We start from the raw sequence: 17,445 nt of genomic DNA, 5'->3' as shown, positions 1-17,445 counted from the left end.
ATCCTCTACTCCCTTCTACTATAGTATAGAATCTACTGTATTCTACTTCTTTAGACGTAATATAGGGATACTCTTTCCGCCACTCTTGGCTCCCCTCTACCGCACTATAGAATTTACTAGATTCTACCTCTTTAGAAGTAACACAGGGATACTCTTTCTACTACCCTCTACTCCCCTCCACCGCAGCGCAGAATCTACTACATTCCGCCTCTTTAGACGTGACACAGGATGCCCTTTCTACCATCCTTTACTCTTTTCTACTGCAGTATAGAATCTACTGTATTCCACTTCTTTAGACATAATACGGGGATACTCTTTCTACCACTCTCGACTCCCCTCTACCGCACTATAGAATCCACTACATTTTACCTCTTTAGAAGTAACACAGGGATGCTCTTTCTACTACCCTCTACTCCCTCTACCGTAGCGCAGAATCTACTATATCCCGCCTCTTTAGGCGTAATATGGGATGCCCTTTCCACCGTTCTTTACTCCCTTCCACCGTAGTGCAGAATCCACTGCATTTTACTTCTTCAGACGTAATACGGTGATACTCTTTCTACCGCCCTCTACTGCCCTCCACCGCACTATAGAATCCACTGCATTTTACCTCTTCGGAAGTAACACGGGGATGCCCTTTCCACTGTTCTCTATTGCCCTTGTTAGTAAAGTATAGGGCCTATAATGGGTTGGATAGGTGTGGGTAATATTCCTTACTCCCTACCTAGTTACGGAGTGGGTATATAAAAAGGTATACACCTATAAATACCTAAATATCTTAAAAGAATTACCTATAAATAATTAATCCCCACTAGGTATATGCTAAGACCTAGTTATATTAAAGAAAGACGGGGGGAAGGTATTATAGTAGATGTTATATACTTCGCCTGGTAGCGTCCTACAAGAGTTAAACCGTATGTGAATACCAGAATTAAAAATACGCGTATGGTCACGAAGCCTTAATCCTATTAATTCTATTAGCTGGCTCTTATCGATAACCGTAGGACATATTTTACTAGGCGAAGGGATAGTAGATATAGAGCTTTAATAGAGCTCCGTTTAGAGCTTTGATAGAGCTCCATATAGAGCTTTAGTAGAGCTCTATACGGAGTCTTAGTAGAGCTCTGTATAGAGCCTCAAGCCTTTAGTAAAGCTTCGTGCAGAGCTTCTAGTAGAGCCTTTGTTAGTTTTGGCCCGTACTATATTTAACTAAGAGTCCACTAATCTATAATAATTTTAGCTTAAAGCTAGACTCTATAATTAATTTCCCTAGCTCTGCACGGAGCTCCACTAAAGGCTCTATTAGAAGCTCTATATAAAGCTCTGCATGAAGCTTTGTATAAGGCTTTTTACAAAGTTCCCTTAAAGCTCTATACGGAGCTCTGCTAAAACTCCGCATAGGAAGCTCTGTATAGAGATCTACTAAAGCTCCGCACGGAGCTCTACTAAAGCTCTATACGGAGCTCTACCAAAGCTCTATATAGAGCTCCGCATCTACTATAAGCTCTATGCGGAGTCTTGGTAGAGCTCCATATAAAGCTATAAGCCTCTAGCAGAGCTTCGTGCAGAATTTCTAGCAGAGCTTTTAGCAGAGCCTTTAGTAGAGCTCCGTACAGAGCTAGGGAAATTAATTATAGGGTCTAGCTTTAAGCTAGAATTATTATAGATTAGTAGACTCTCGGTTAAATGCACTACGGGCTAAGTTAAGTTAGATACTCTACTAAGGCTCTGCTAGAAGCTCTACTAGAAGTTCTATATAAAGCTTTGCTAAAAGCTCTCTACGAAGCTTCCTAAAGCTCTACACGGAGCTCTACTAAGACTCTACGTAGAGCTCTATATAGAGTCTCGGCAGAGCTCCCTGTAGAGCTTTAAGGGAGCTTTATTAAGAGCCTCTAAGTAGAGCTTTATGTAGAGCTTTAAGGGAGCTTTATAGAGAGCCTTTAGCAGAGCTTCGTGCAGAGCTTATAGCAGAGCTTCTGGTAGAGCCTTTAGTAGAGCTCCGTATAAAGCCTTTAGTAGAGCTCCGTATAAAGCCTATATAGAGGCCTGTGTAGAGCCCCTAGTAAGCTTTAGGTAAAGCTTTAGCAGCTAGGGAAATTAATTATAGAGTCTAGCTTTAAGCTAGAATTATTATAGATTAGTACTCTCGGTTAAATATAATACACGCTAAAACTAAGTTAAAGGCTCTACCGTATAAAGCTCTACCCTGCGTAGAGCTCTACTAAAGCTCTAGATGGAGCTCTATTGAAGCTCTAAACGGAGCTCTATCGAAACTCTATCGAAGCTTTATTAAAGCTCTACGGCTTTATGCACGACCAGCTTTACTTTCTAAAGGTGTATATATTTATTACTCCATCCTTTAATTCTATAGGTAATTATTTTGCCTATTTTTAATATTATTTATATCCCCTAATAAGCTATATAGGGCGCATTAATAGTTATTATATCCAATATATTGTGCAAGAGTCCATTAAGATGCACCAAGCTTAAGAATCCGTGCAGGAATTGGAGGCCATGAAGAGCACACAAAAGTCAACGGTGGATTCTTGGACGCTTGAGCGCGATTAGCTGAAGGCGGAGCTAGATCGTACAAAGAGAGCCCAATCAGCCCCAGAAATCCGTCTTACAAAGGAGCGCGACAAGTTAAAGGCAGAAATCAAACGGATCGAGAAAGTGACACCGAGTTTAAGGACTTAAAAGAGTCCAGGGCAGCCGAACTGGACGTTGTGAACTAAAGACTCGATGGTACCCAGAAAACCTTTATCCGTCTGAACAACAAATATGGACAGCTCTTCGAAGTCGCAAGCGACGTCGGCAACTCCGCCAGTCCGATGGCCAACGATTGTTATGGAGAGGTTGGCCGAGCGATCAAGAAGCTGGAGAGTGAGCTGCAGAACGGTGGTCCGACGGAAATCTAATAGGGGGTCAATAAGGAACTTTCAAGGCCATTACGACGGCAAATGCATAAAATTGAGATGGGATAAGGCTTTTGCTCTGTGCGTTTGCTATCTTGGTTATTTAGAGGACCTTTGATAGGGGTGCATGACGCGGGAATTCGATGGAAGTCGCGCACGAGGTGCGATGAGCTATTAGCATGCGTGCAGTGTCCGCTTTCGATATATCATGAGGTTCGGGGGGGAGCATTGGCATGGCAGCCTGGTGATATATTGGCAAGAAGTTATTGTATAGGAGCGGATGCAGTAAAGTGGTGTCACTGGATTCAGTTCCACTAAAGTCCACCGACGCCCTCTTCCGGTACATCCTGCTGCTTATCCTGTTTCAATGGCACCTTTTCCACTAAAAGCCACCTGGTAACCGCCAGTCTACTTCTCTCGTCACATTTACTACCGAATTCCATCAGTACTCTACTAGATTCCACCCTTTATCCCATTTTCTACTAGATTCCATTAACACTCTGCCAATTTCCATTTCTTATCTTACTTACTACCAGACCCAATAGGTTCTCTACCCGTCTTAACTTCTTATATCATTCTCTACCGGATTCCACTAACCCTCTATCTATCTTAACCTTTCACATTATATTCCGCCAGATTCCATCAATACTTTACCAGCCTCCATCTCTCATTATATCTTCTACCACATTCCACCAGTCTCATGCCAACTTCTACCATACTTCACAATACCTATCAGCTTCGTTAGCTTTCAATCAATTTTCAACAGCTCGCCCCTTATTACGCTAACCTCTTTCCACTATATTCTACCTTGGGTTAAGGTTTCTATTATATTCCATTCACATATATACACGTAAGTCTACTTTATGCCTTACTCTTATTTACCCTCTATTCACCAACCTTACGTAACTAATTTTGGCAAAGTCACCTGTCGTTTAGTATTTGCTCACACTTTCGCCTTATCTTTACCTTTACCTAAACTCCATTTAATCTACAATTTCGGATTAATCTAAGCAGGTATATACAGATAGAATCCTCCAACATATCATTCCTACAAGTATATGCTCAACAACTGACTCGCTTATTTCCATCAGTTTTACAAACTCATCTCTTTAGGCCGTGGCTAGCTTACGATTCTCTCACATTTAGTATGACTACAAGCATAGAGCTACCGAGCCATATCCCCAAACCAAACCCAAAGAAGCAATGGGGCGTGAAATGGAGGGATGATTGGAAGCCCATCAAAGGAAAGGCTAGGGAATGGCGTCAAAGCACGATCCAAGAGATATTGGATATGGAAGAAGAACCGGACAATTTTCTCGCCTTAAAGGCAGATGTCGCAAAGTGCTTCGCAAGTCGATTTCCTGACAAACAATGGCCTTCGAAATGTACCACGACTGAGAAGCATCAGTATGGGCAAGAAATCCTTGTGCCGGTTATTGCTAAATAGGGACCGGCTTTTAACATACCAATTCACCACCCTAGCTTCTTTGACCTACTTTATGGTCTTGTCAAACTCAACGTTAAGCAAGCTACCGCCAAAATCAAAAATGAGGATGGCGTTCCCTTAGCACCGACGCCCAAGCAGTCAGATCTGCCAACGCTCTCACGCGAACCAGTTAACCTCTTAAACCATTTCCCCGACACTCCGATGCTCGGTTTAGATGACATTAATCACGGTCCTGCCTCGCCGACCCCAGAGTTGAGCATTCCCATTAGACACCGATTATCACGCAAGCCTACTCCACAGAGACATGCGTTGGGCCACCGCTCTGCTGACACGGCCCTGTCACAAATGAGCTCCTCTATCCCCGTTAAATAGCCAAAGTACGACGAACATTGTGCAATAATAGTTATACGGAAGAATGGAAAGGACCTTAATGTAGTTGCTTTGTCTCAATTCCAGCGCGATGGTGCTAAAGAACCGGCAACTTTCATATAGTTTAACTACGACAAACTTCTCGCTCGTCTCTGCGCTAAGGGCATCATCGATCTTGAGTCGGAAACCTTGGCACTCGGGAACGGCAGGTCTGCATTTAGCGGCAAACAGGTATCCCCGTACTTCGAAATGTTCGTACTTTTGATGGCGGCGTATAATGAAAGGTATTATCCACTTGTTTTTGACGTTGTACTAGCTCTGCACCTCGAGCAGAGCAAACGCCGAGCAGTTTTAGAGCTTTCAACTAATGGTACCGATCACCTCTCTACCGATAACAACAATGCTAGCGACGCAGTGCGGCCTGGTTAATCGGGCAAACTTGATGCTAAGCCACTTGTTAATGAGGAAATAGCAGCTGTAAGGCTTGACAGAAATGCTACTTTATCGGAAGCTTTTGCTAAGCGCTTGGCGCGTAAGAGCACTACTATTCACTCCTTAGGAGATAACGCCCGCCAGGATAAACTAGCAACTATTCCAGAGGAAGACAGTAAGGAAGAGAAGGATGATGACGCCGCTAAATTAAAGGATGATACATTTAACACGCCTGCTGCTCTGGAGGAATACATGAACCTTGCCGCTAAGGCAGTAGAAGAAGGTGAAGATGGGTTACACTTTTAGGTAGTTGACCCCACGGCCGGCCTCACCGATAAAGAGCTAGTAGGATTGCTAGACTATAACTTTGCAATGCAATCAGAGGATCGCGTTTCACCAGTTAATAAGATGTTTGACAAGATAAAGGGCAAGAACGCCAGAACCGAACATCTAACAAAAGAAAATTGGTCCTTAATGTGTACCATTTTTAAACAAGATGAAAATGATTTTAAGACGCAAGTCACTTTGCCAGGGTTCAAGCATATACTTTATCTCCACCAGGTCTTACTAATTACTTAGTGCTTTACGCAGCATTGTGATTTTTTTAGTGGAATCGTTGGTGACGAATAAGGCCTCAGCAAAACCTACTCTGCGCTACTTCTTATTACCTTCAATCACCTACTAGTATAGAATGCCCGCAATATTAGAAACAACAGAAAGGATAATATACTATACCGTAGGCATCGTGCAGATGGGGAATCCGGCCCTTGTCCGTCTATAGAGCATTAGCCCATCTAATACAGGTATAAAGTAGGTAGTAGTACCGCGAAGCTGCCGTTTCGTCTAGGCCCTAGCCTTATCGTTGCTTCTATACCGCTGCTATGAAATTAGACGGAAGAGTTTAACAACCTCTTTAATAGTAATCCGATAGGGCCTTGTCTAGTAATAATTTTACTAATAGGATATACTTCTGCGCCATCTACGTAAAGGCCCAGTTATAGAAGAAATATAATAAAGCTAAGAACCGTAAAAGTCGCCACTGTAGAAGGTGATAGGGATACCTACTTAGGGCACTCCGACTAAACGCAATATATTATTCTAACTACATCCGGATCCGTTAAGGGCCAGATCCTTAATATGATTAGGCATTTCAAAACGGTTTAAAGAAAGGTTAGACCGCCTAAAAGTTAGAAATTCTATATTCGGATATCAGAGCAGCTAATACCCAATACTCATTATATCTCATAGGCGATAGTAGTTATTAATAAACTTTATTTAATTAAGAATGAAAAGTCTTACTTCCATAGGACCGTTCTTCGTAGGCTTCGCGGGTAACCAATAATGTAGGCTATATCCGGAACTCCATTTAAAAAAGGTCCGGCCGACTTAGGCACGTACATTAAGTTCCTACAACAAAACTAGAAAATAAATATTAACCCTTCCGACAAGACTAAAAAAGCCTATAATCTTTGCTTAGAAGAGAATCTACAAAATATTCAGCTCGCGTTTAACGCACTCCAGAGACAGCAGACTGCTAAGGGTAGAGATTATGTTATGTTAGCTTCAAAGTTAGCAAATATTCAGGCTTAGGTTAATAAATTCGGTCTAGTCCTAGAGGTGATTATAATTCGTTAAACTAGTAATTCCCTTAGTCTAGATAGCAAGCCACTTATTAAACTGCCGAAGCTCGACTATAATAATCAGTTAAACTACGTCCTACCTAACCCGGTTCAACAAGACAAGGTCGTTAAGGATATTAAAGCCTTTATTAACGATCTTAGAGCAGTGCTGCGGTTAGAACGGGAAAAGCAGAAGCAAGAATAGGAACGAAAACATCCTAGCTAGTGTTATCCTGTCGGATAAGCTATAGGTCGTTTTAAGGCATTACAATACCAAACGAGACTAATATACTCCTTCCCAGGTCTAATGAAGATTAAAAAGGAGTTTAATAGAGGCTGGAACTTACACAATTTAGAGGAAAAGGGCTAGTTCGATAATAGTAGTAGTAACTCGCTAATAAAACGTCATATTGATATGTTATACAACACTAGCATAAAGCTCCATCATCTTAACAAAGTTCTGAATGAGATGTACCTAAATAACTAGGCAATCATTTAAAACCCCACGGACTAGGACGGTAAGAAGAAGAAAAAAGATAAGATTGTCATTATATCTTGTTTTCCTATATGCACCCTAATTATATATAAATAGGTGCGAAAGTTCCATCCAAAGTTCCACGTTACCATCTACGGGTCTCATCAAAGGCCAAAGCACCGGCAGGAAATTATCCACAGCTACTAAGAAACAATGACTATCTCTAGTAATAAGGTTATTCGTCTAGTCTCGGCCGAAACGGACATCATTATTAAAACAATAGGAACTATTAGTATAGGCCATACCTTACACTATAGTAGACGCATTATACTCCTTAAACTATAGCACCTATTAACATACGAAGTGCAAGCTATAAAGCGAGCTTACCGCTTAGGGCAAGATTGTAAGGTAATTGCGAATTGTATAGTCAATAAGGATATAATATTAAAAGCTATCCTTAGTAATAAGACTATATTACGCAAATTCATTACTAGTGTTATGCAGCCGCTAACCGCCGACGATAAACAGAACGCCGCTTATTTTACTAGTAAACTCTATAAAGATAAACGCGCGGTTAAAAAGTCTAAGGCCGCTAATAAGAAGAGACGCAAGGGTAAAGAACGCGTAGAAAAGCAGAGCTTTTATAATGATAACAGTATAATTATTTAAGCGATAGTGTAGTTATTATAGGTAGGGTGGTTACAAAGGTCGTATTTGGGTTTAGGTGGTTTAGTTAGGCGTATGTCCTTTCTATATATATATAAGGCCCGAGCATAAATAAGGAAGTAGCGTCTATTTTATTGTCGGCAAATTGCTACTTCCTATTTTAGGACTGTTGCTTAGAGGTTCTGTATTTGCAGTTTAGTTTTAGTAGTAGAGTTTTATATTTAGGTAGGGAGTTTATCTAATAACTATCTACTTATATTTAGTATACCGTAGAAGTTACCTTATTCCACTCCTTTAGAGGTAAAAAAGTAATGCACTTTCTATTACTCTCCACTAGTATTAACCACACCGTAGAATCTACCATGTTCCATATCCCTAGAGGTAGGAGGATAATCCACTTTCCATTACTCTTTACTAGCATCTACCGCACCGCAGAATCCACCATGTTCCATATCCTTAGAGGTAAGAGGATAATCCACTTTCTATTGCTCTCTACTAGCATCTACCGCACCATAGAATCCACTATATTCTACATCTTCAAACATAAGGGGATAGTGCGCTTTCTATCGCTTCCTACTACCCTCTACCGCACTGCGGAATCCACTACACTCTACCTCTTCGGACGTGACATAGGGATACCCTTTCTACCATCCTCTACTCCCTTCCACCGCAGCGCAGAATCTACTGGATTCCGCTTCTTCAGACATAATACAGGGATACTCTTTCCACCACCTTCCACTGTCCTCCACTACAGCGCAGAATTTACTAGATTCTACCTCTTTAAACGTGACATAGGGATGCCCTTTCCACCGTCCTCTACTCCCTTTTACTATACCGTAGAATCCACTGGATTCCGCTTCTTTAGACATAACATAGGGATACTCTTTCTACTACCCTCTACTGCCCTCCACCGCACTACAGAATCTACTAGATTCCACCTCTTTAGAAGTAACACGGGGATGCCCTTTCTACCATCCTCTACTCCTATCCACCGCACCGCAGAATTTACTAGATTTTACTTCTTTAGACATAATACAAGGATACTCTTTCTATCACCCTCCACTATCCTCTACCGCACCGTAGAATCCACTATACTCTTCCTCTTCAAATGTAATACGGAGATGCCCTTTCCATTACCCTCTACTAGTATTAACCAGTTCCTTTAAGTTGTCCTAGATATATAGTATTTGCATTATACTATATCCTTTAATTAAAGAGGTAACTGTTAATTTATACTATAATTTAACCATTTGCCTTATTATAGCCTGCTGTCTATAGCCAAAAAGACTATCTAATCTAATTTCCCATATTCGGTTATGTAAGCTTAGACCACCACCCTTACGTATACGGCCTACTATCGCGACTTAATGCGTTAGAGCTGGCCCTATTTCTAAGAACTACGGAACAGTCCATACGAGACTACAATTATTAACATTAGAAGATAGGATTGCCGACTAAACCACAACAGGCACGACGTATCGCCGACACAGAAATCCCTTTCTCTCCCGGCGTACGCGTTATATACCGCTATCAGCCCTATGTCAGACTCCGACAGCTTATCCCAGCGGCCTCATTAAGGACGCGACGCGAGAAATGGATCTTGGTCAGTTCAACAGATTAAGGACAAGATAGGCATTACCGATACGCAATATAAAACAATATACAATGCAGTTAAGGATGCAATACAAGCGTCTGGTCTACTGGAGAAGCCCTTAAACACTAAGCAAAAGAGAAACGAACTTTATAAAGCCACAACCCACTTATACACGCAATTCCATTCTATTTTTACGGATCTTACAAACGCGGACAAAGAGCGGTACATTTAAGCAGTTGCTTAGCGCTACAACTATAACAAAAAGCGACGAATAGAACATAAACATGCTAAACCCTCACCTTCAAAGCACTCTCAAAAGAGCCTTAAAGACCCCATTACTAGATTAACCGTAGATGGAATAATAGAAAAATGGCAGCAGGTAGTTAAGACGTTTGGGGCGACAATAATATACGTTAAACGATTCCTAGACACTAGAGTATCCATATATATATGGCTGAGAGATCTACTTCCTAAAGGAAAGAACATAGATAATATTTCCGTGGATAAGCTTGTCTTCTCAACATTTAAGGATACTCTAAAGCAGGACGTGGGCTTTAATAAGGACTATGATATATTAATATACGTTTTCCGGAGTAGAGACCGGCAAAAGGTTACTAGTAAACGGATATAGAAGACTATTATAAATCATACGTTTACGCTTAGTCTAAATTTTATTAATTTTATAATTAAACAAAACCACCTAAGTACGCTATAAATTCTAGATTAGAGTTAATCCCATATACTAACTTGTATAGCAACAACTACATTAAAGAATCCACCACTAATATTAGAGCAACAAAGCTGCTATATACTACCACCGTCAAAAGCGCACACGCCAACTTAACCTTGCTAGGATATTTCAACACCACCAACTACCAATGTGCTAGCGGACACTCCGCGTTTATCTCCTCTAAATTAACACAAAACTATTAAAACGCCGGCAAAAAGGAAAGGTGTTAAATCGGGAGTTCGCCCCCCTTTAAAGCGCCAGAGAGCCTTAGGCGGATGAAGTCGTAAGTAGAGACAGACCTACAACCCATAGCCTTTAGGCTAGTAGTAAAGGGGGCGGGATTAAAGTATTTACTATCAGAAATACGGTCTCCCTTTCCCTCCCCTTTAGGGGGAATAAAAGCCGGTATAGAGGGCGTGACACTTGGTTCCCTACCACCATTAAAACGCTTTTTTGACCGGCCCTTGGTTTCTAGCAATAATAAAAGCAACGGAACTGGGCTTATATGCGACAGCGACAACACTTAAAGTTGTGTCTCAGGGCAATATAATTGCGGACTTAAAGTCTTGCCCAAATCCACCATTACAGAATCTTCCATCTGTGGCTGTATTATAAATTAATGTAACGCAGAGCCTAGGTCTGTAATTTCTTGCGTAGATAGGATGCCATCTAACTCGCTTTTAGTATTGGATACCTATAGTGTAATAGTCCCGGGGGCTTAGTAGGTACGTAACACTAGCCGCTGCTGTAATGGCGGACCATAAGGTAGAGTAGGACAAGGGGTTTAAGCACGAGAGGCAGACGCAGCAAACGGTGGTAGACTCCAAGTACAATTCTTGACTGTTACCTCTATTCCAAGGTCGAGTGGGGCCTCGGTCCAAATATACGTGGCTTCTTGTTCCTCTATACTGTCAAAGTACAAATCAGATAAAGGTGTTAAGAGGGGAATTAGGTTAGGGTCGGTATCTATTAGTAGTAAACAACCTGTAAGCCATCGCTTAAGCAGGATAGGGGCAACTCGTCTCTGGCGTATTGGCGCATGTGTCTTCCTTATAATCGTCTTCAAGGTGGTCAATCGTGTCTTCCTTATAGTCGTCTCCGAGGTGGTCAATCGCGTGCCACACGTAGTATATCTCTTAGTATTAAATCCTGGGCGCGCCATTAAGAAAATTGGTCCAAAGGCTAGAAAGAGTAGACGAAGTTATAAGTTACGGTGTCAATTTAACACGATTCTGACAGTGGCTTGACGGGAATAGCTTAGCTCGTCCGCGTTCCGACCACAAACAACGCACTATAACCCCTATTTTCTCCCACACACTCATCCGTCTCTTTAACAACAACCCTTATTATATAAACAATTGCTTCCAACACAGTACTTTTCCTACCGCTATTAGACCATTTGCTGAACCCTACAAATAATGCCACGAAACCAGAAACCACGAAGTCCCCGTGCTACCAGCCGCGCAGAAAGAAGACAACGTCGCCAGGCTAAACAAACAGAGGTTACTATAGGCTTGCAAGCTCTATTAGGAGGTGCATCTAATTAGCTTATACAATATACAGAGCCATGATACGCCCCAAGAGAATAGCGAAGGTTCTCACGAAGCGGCGCAGACGCGCTTTCAAGTAGGCTTCTTAGATACCACATCAACATACACGCAGCTAACGTATAGCATACCAATACTAATACCCAAGATACCTCACAAGATGAGAGTGACACGTTAATGCCAGTGCCAGGCACCCGCAAGAGGCACCTACCCGATAGCACAACCAAAAATACATCCTCTGTCACTTCATTCTCAAACCATACTGCATCTAATTCGACCGATGAACCAGCTACAGACGCTGAGCTAAGTCTTGCAAATAGGACACCTTTGAAATTACATGTATGGGGCTTGTCTAAATTACTAATTATGTGCTGATAGGCGGTTTAATTAGCAGCCCGTCTCTCTTTGTCGCAACGGGAGAGGACCAAGGTCCAATACACTAGGCTCATCCGGAATGCTACGCAGTATCAAACACAGACAGCACCACCTGAAGCCACCTAGCTTACCTGAAAGAGGTATTACGTACAGAAGCACTCAACCTAAGCGACTACCTCGTATAACACTTGCTTCGGCCTCACGTCCCCGTCAATTAAGCCCTAAATCACCGGATGCCGCACTTATCTACAACATTGATAGTGGTTTTAACTCGCCTCCCTATAACAGATTAGTAGAATCTAATACAAATAAAACTAACCGGAAAAGGATGAGCATACAAGTACAAACACAATATAATCTCGGAGCGCGCTTTATATGGGACCACTGCGGATACCGCATAAATCAGAAGGTTAAGAATGCCCATGAAGCCGTTCTCCACCAAGCGACAAGTATATTTCTCGCGAAAATATACACGGGTAAAGGCGGATCCTCAAACCTACAAGTTGATCCCTAGGTGGATCGATTTCCTTCTACATTAGAGACGCTAATTGTTAAATCATGGACCGCAACCCGAGCTAGTCTATCAAGGGAGGAACGAAAACAAGTGGATCATGAACCCGATCAAGTCAGCGCGCGTAAGGTACTTTTAGAGTATATTAATATGCTAGGGAGTTATATTAACTAAATACGCGTAGATAAAGGATAAGTTAGGAGACTTCAGAATTAAAGCAAACCGCAAGTTCCGGGCTATTATTAGGGAAGTGTATAGCCTAGGCTTCGGTAACGATAGTAAAAAGGCAAAGAGGTTACTAAAAGACTACTCTTTTACATACGAACAGGCCGAAAAGGTATATGCTTCTTAAATGCACCCCTCTATTACTATACCCAATTCTCCACGCCAGAGATCCGCCGTTTTCCACCTAAACTTTCCATCATTTTCTACCCAAACTTTCCACCATTTTCCACCCAAACTTTCTACCATTTTCCATCTCACGAACTCGCCTACTTTTATACAACAATTCTGCTTCTTTCCAATATAAATTCTATCACTTTCTATTACCTTCTATAAGTAGCCCCCCTTTTATATATCACCTAATTGCAAATGGAAACTGTACTACTTTGCCAACATTAACAGGTCGGCAAGAGACAATTCTACTATAAAGTAATCGTCGCTGCCTACGCGGATATATTCTTGGCAAATAGTTTGACAGAAATAGCCCGACACCAGTCTTCCGCCAAATATTTTAACGAGCTCGCTGGCGCAACCATATGCTTTATCACGGTCAGTTTAAGGCACAGTATCCAAGAGTACCTATCCGGCCACCACGATACTATTAAGTATGTTGGTAGCGAGGAGGTTCGAGGTGGAACAAATCTACTATATCTTATATCTTACTGCTAATAGGGATAAAGCAATCTATAGGGAGCTACTTGCGACGTGGGACGCTACGGCACTACACCGCCGGGTCGCAATTGAGTTTCGCATATTCAAAGATGCGAAGACAAGGGCACAACTCCACGACGACGAAGACGAACAGTTCTCCAACGCCGAACCATGGCGGAATCCATACAACAATGTCTTAGACGATTTATTTAAGGATCTGGACGACGAGAACACCGAAAGCTTAAAGGCTGCCATTTGAATGCGGTGCGGCGGTACTGATTCGGATTACTCTACCTCGTCAATGCAGCTCTACTCTTTTAGCTTACCTGGACCTAGACTAATTAGAGGTAGTGCTTTAAAGGGGAACAACCTAGTACAGTATTGGGTTTCTTTAACCCTAAGTTTCTTCCTACGGTTATATACTAATTATAAGTATCTATATAGATAACCGTCTAGGAAATTGCGAGTGTGCAGGGTAGCGAAGAGGAAATATTAGATTTTTACTTAATTCTGATAGGCTAGAAGAAAGTACGGGTACGAGTACCTATCCACTCCGAATTTACATGGGATGATTTCAAGAATACCCTGGGTTTACCAGATAATGGAGCTGGCTGGTATAATAGCGATGCTAGTAAGGATCAGTATGTATATAATAATGAGGCATTTCGGAAGTTTATACGGTTTGTAAAAGGTTATAGTGGGGTTATTTTTCGGCAAAGCAGTAAGGAGGATTTCCAAAGCCTGTAGCGTTATATAGCGTCACCAGGTCTAAACCTAAGCTTTTTATACTCGTACTAGCGCATACGATTCTAAAATGATATTTATATTGCTTTAGCAGTTAGGCCAGGCCTCTTATACTTATACTCTTAACTTATTTTAATATAGAGAATTATTAAATAGTTAGGCTAGCTTTTACTTTTTCTAGCTAACTATAAATATTAAAGTACTATATCTACTTAAGTATTTTTATAATTTTAGACTAGTAGAAAAACTCCTATTTTACTACTATACTTAGTTTTTAAATCTAGGATTTTATTTATCTTATTATCCTAATTATCCTAATTATCCTAGTTGTCCTGGTGGTCCTAGGGGTCCTAGGGGTCCTGGGGGTCCTAGAGGTCCTAGTGGTCCTAGAGATCCTAGAGGTCCTAGGGGTCCTAGAGGTCCTAAAGGTCCTAAAGATCCGGGTGGTCTAAGTGGTCCGAGTGGTCCGGGCGACCTCCTAATAGGTTCCTAATAGGAAGCCAAGTGTGAGTGTCTCCTAGAGCTCCTAGCAGCTCCTGTCAGGGCTGTCAGGAACCTATTAGTACTATTAGGAGGCATAAACATTTTCCTAATGCTACTTTGTAAGCTTATCTATTATTACTAAGTATAAGGGGATCTTGTAAACAGGGGGCTATAAGGACACGATTAGAATAAGATAGATTGGTAAGAGAGACAAATCCTTAAGGAGGTAAGGCCTCTAGGATTGTGGAGACTATATACTACGGGCACGTGCCTTTGGCACGTAACCGGCGACCATCTAAGGGGCGTCTAGGGGTTGTCCTAAGGGCAACCCGAGGTGTCCGCAATAATATCCCTTATATTACCCCCCCCCTTCTTATAGTCGGCCCCCGATTGCTATTACTTTACGGTAGGGAGATTATAAAGGCTTGTCCCGGAAGAGGTTCGGAGAGATATCGGAGAGGTATTGGTATGCCGCTATATATTATCTATCTATCTAACCCCTGCTTTAAACTCCTAAAAAACCTTAATGAGGGAAAAACGTGACTAGAGAAAAGATGTAAGGATTGCTAGAAGACCTATTAGAAGTCTACTAGAAGTATGCCGGTAACTACCTAGGCTGATATAGGGATTTTTATGCAACTCTGCTTCCAAGCCTTTATGCTAGTCTATAATTAATTACGAGTATTATAGGTAATTTAATATTCCAATATAGTTCTATAGAACCTTTTAGTATAGGATTTAACGTATAAAGCCTTGGCTTACCGTCGTCTTTAACTGCTAAGATATAGTCTATAATTCTTTCTTATAATCCTTTTCTTATAATCCTCTGCGTCACTAACGTATTACTCCCGCATTTACCCTTAGGCTATTAGATGCGGTTAAGGTATCAATTAGTTAGTTAAAGAGACTTATCTCTTAAGATTTAGTGTATATAGTTTCAAATCTAGTAGTCCTGTGCTATATATTTGGCATAGCTCTACTACCTAGTAAATAGGGACATTTCGCGATAGTAATTATAGCTATTATGTAATTGTTAAGAACATCTATAACGTTGTTCTTTAATACTATAGTATCGTTTTAGGTCTAATTTAACCNATATANNTCTTTAATTTAACNTCTTAATTNCCTTCCCCTNGCCNCGTAGTTAGTTTTTNTAAGGAAGTAATAGTTAAATAACTTATACGCGTGTTTCCTTCCTTCTAAATAGCGCTATTATAATGGAGTTATATTGGCAAGGTTGTGGCTATTTACTAAAAGGGTATTGGACGGTAAAGTATAAGGACACCTTTGCTTATTAAGTAGCTCCTTTTCCTTAATACCTTACTTTCCTATTATTAACCTTCGTCCAATTTTAGACGTATCTTCAATATATTATTAAGATTTTCTTCTTTTCCATTAATAATTTAATATGCCTCTTTGTTCTCCTGCTAACTGCTCTTTTAAGTAGATTCTACAGCGTATCCTAGCCCTACCTTTATATATAAAACCCCAACCTCCGCTAACTCGCAACTAGTGCTAGTCCTACCTAAATAATTTTGCCTATACGTCTTCAAAAGACCAGAAATCTAATAATAGGATTCTGGAGGCTTATAATAAGACATACTGTATTAGATCTAATACCTTTAGTCCTTATAATTAATGCATGCGTACTAAGAGCGGCAGTTGCGTTAAGGTGAGCTTTTCTATTTTTAATAGATTTCCATTGCTAACTTTAAGCTTTAATAGCCTGGGCCTAAGTAGCGACGTTCCTTTAATGTCCTTGACTACTATATCGCCCAGGCTCTCTCTTATTCTAGCGTAAATGCTAAACGACTTAGCCGAATTTGAGACTATGCTACGGCTATTTACACTACCTATAATTCCCAGCAAGCCAGCCAGTAACGCCTAATGCGAGAGTAAGGTTGGTATACTGAGGATAGGGTAAAGGATGGGGGTAATAAGAAGAAGGTTGCTGTCTATTATAGGAAAAAGTTTGTGCATGCGCGTTAAGTTTCAAAAGAGTATAATATAATGCGTTATTAGGTAAGTTACCCTTTGGATACCTACCAGATAGGTGACTAACAGTTACCGTAGCAAGGTCTTAGTGGTTCTAGACTATACCAGCTAGCTAACATCTCTATTCATTCTGGGCTTAAGCGTATCTTTATTAACTATAAGCTTACGCCATAAGAGCTTTATTAGTATTGGTTTAGACCTAATATTGGTGTTAAGTGTTTAAGAGTCTCTGCTCTAGCTACACCTTATCGTCCTGCCCCTATTTTCATGCCTACTTATATACCTACTAAGGCATCTAGATCCCATTCTCGTCAGCCATCACTTAGTGGCCCAATAGATACTAATCCTACTCCTGATAATAAGGCGTAGTGGCTTTTTAGATTGGGCATTTATGGTTTAGACTTTTAGGATTCGTTCTTATATATAGTAGCAATTAAGGACCTTAATTAGGTGCTCGGGAAGGCCTTATAAGGCTTTTAGAAAGGGCTTGAAAGCCCTAGGAACAATGTTCCTAGTATAGATTAATGAATAGGAATGCAATTCTAGCAAAATGCCCTATTAACTCTATACTATGTATATAAAAAGGCTAAGGACCCGTCCTGCCTTGGGCTATAGCCCTATCCCTATGGTTTCCGGAGCCTATCCGTTCCATATCCAATTTAACCTATTT

The 17,445-nt window shown here is 41.0% G+C and overlaps 1 protein-coding gene across 1 annotated transcript; it reads left to right on the top strand.

Moving 5' to 3' along the window:
- The first annotated feature begins 11,571 nt into the window (after positions 1-11,571).
- On the top strand, positions 11,572-12,985 carry K441DRAFT_172842 (uncharacterized protein). The gene is made up of 5 exons (XM_067640327.1): positions 11,572-11,749; positions 11,811-11,873; positions 11,921-12,133; positions 12,186-12,809; positions 12,865-12,985. Exons 1-4 carry the CDS (start codon positions 11,666-11,668, stop codon positions 12,681-12,683), a joined length of 858 nt encoding a protein of 285 aa, XP_067502379.1. The 5' UTR covers positions 11,572-11,665; the 3' UTR covers positions 12,684-12,809; positions 12,865-12,985.
- Positions 12,986-17,445: the final 4,460 nt, after the last annotated feature.

The sequence above is a fragment of the Cenococcum geophilum genome, assembly GCF_001692895.1.
Source record: "Cenococcum geophilum 1.58 unplaced genomic scaffold K441scaffold_30, whole genome shotgun sequence".
NCBI lineage: Eukaryota > Fungi > Ascomycota > Dothideomycetes > Gloniales > Gloniaceae > Cenococcum > Cenococcum geophilum.
The sequence above is the reverse complement of the archived record's forward strand: the minus strand, read 5'-3'. Positions and strand labels throughout refer to the sequence as shown.

Coding starts and splice junctions, on each gene's coding strand:
- K441DRAFT_172842 (XM_067640327.1), top strand. CDS start 11,666: ATGCCACGAAACCAGAAACCACGAAGTCCCCGTGCTACCAGCCGCGCA. Junction 11,874..11,920: donor CGGCGCAGACGCGCTTTCAA/GTAGGCTTCTTA, acceptor GCTAACGTATAG/CATACCAATACTAATACCCA. Junction 12,134..12,185: donor GGACACCTTTGAAATTACAT/GTATGGGGCTTG, acceptor CGGTTTAATTAG/CAGCCCGTCTCTCTTTGTCG.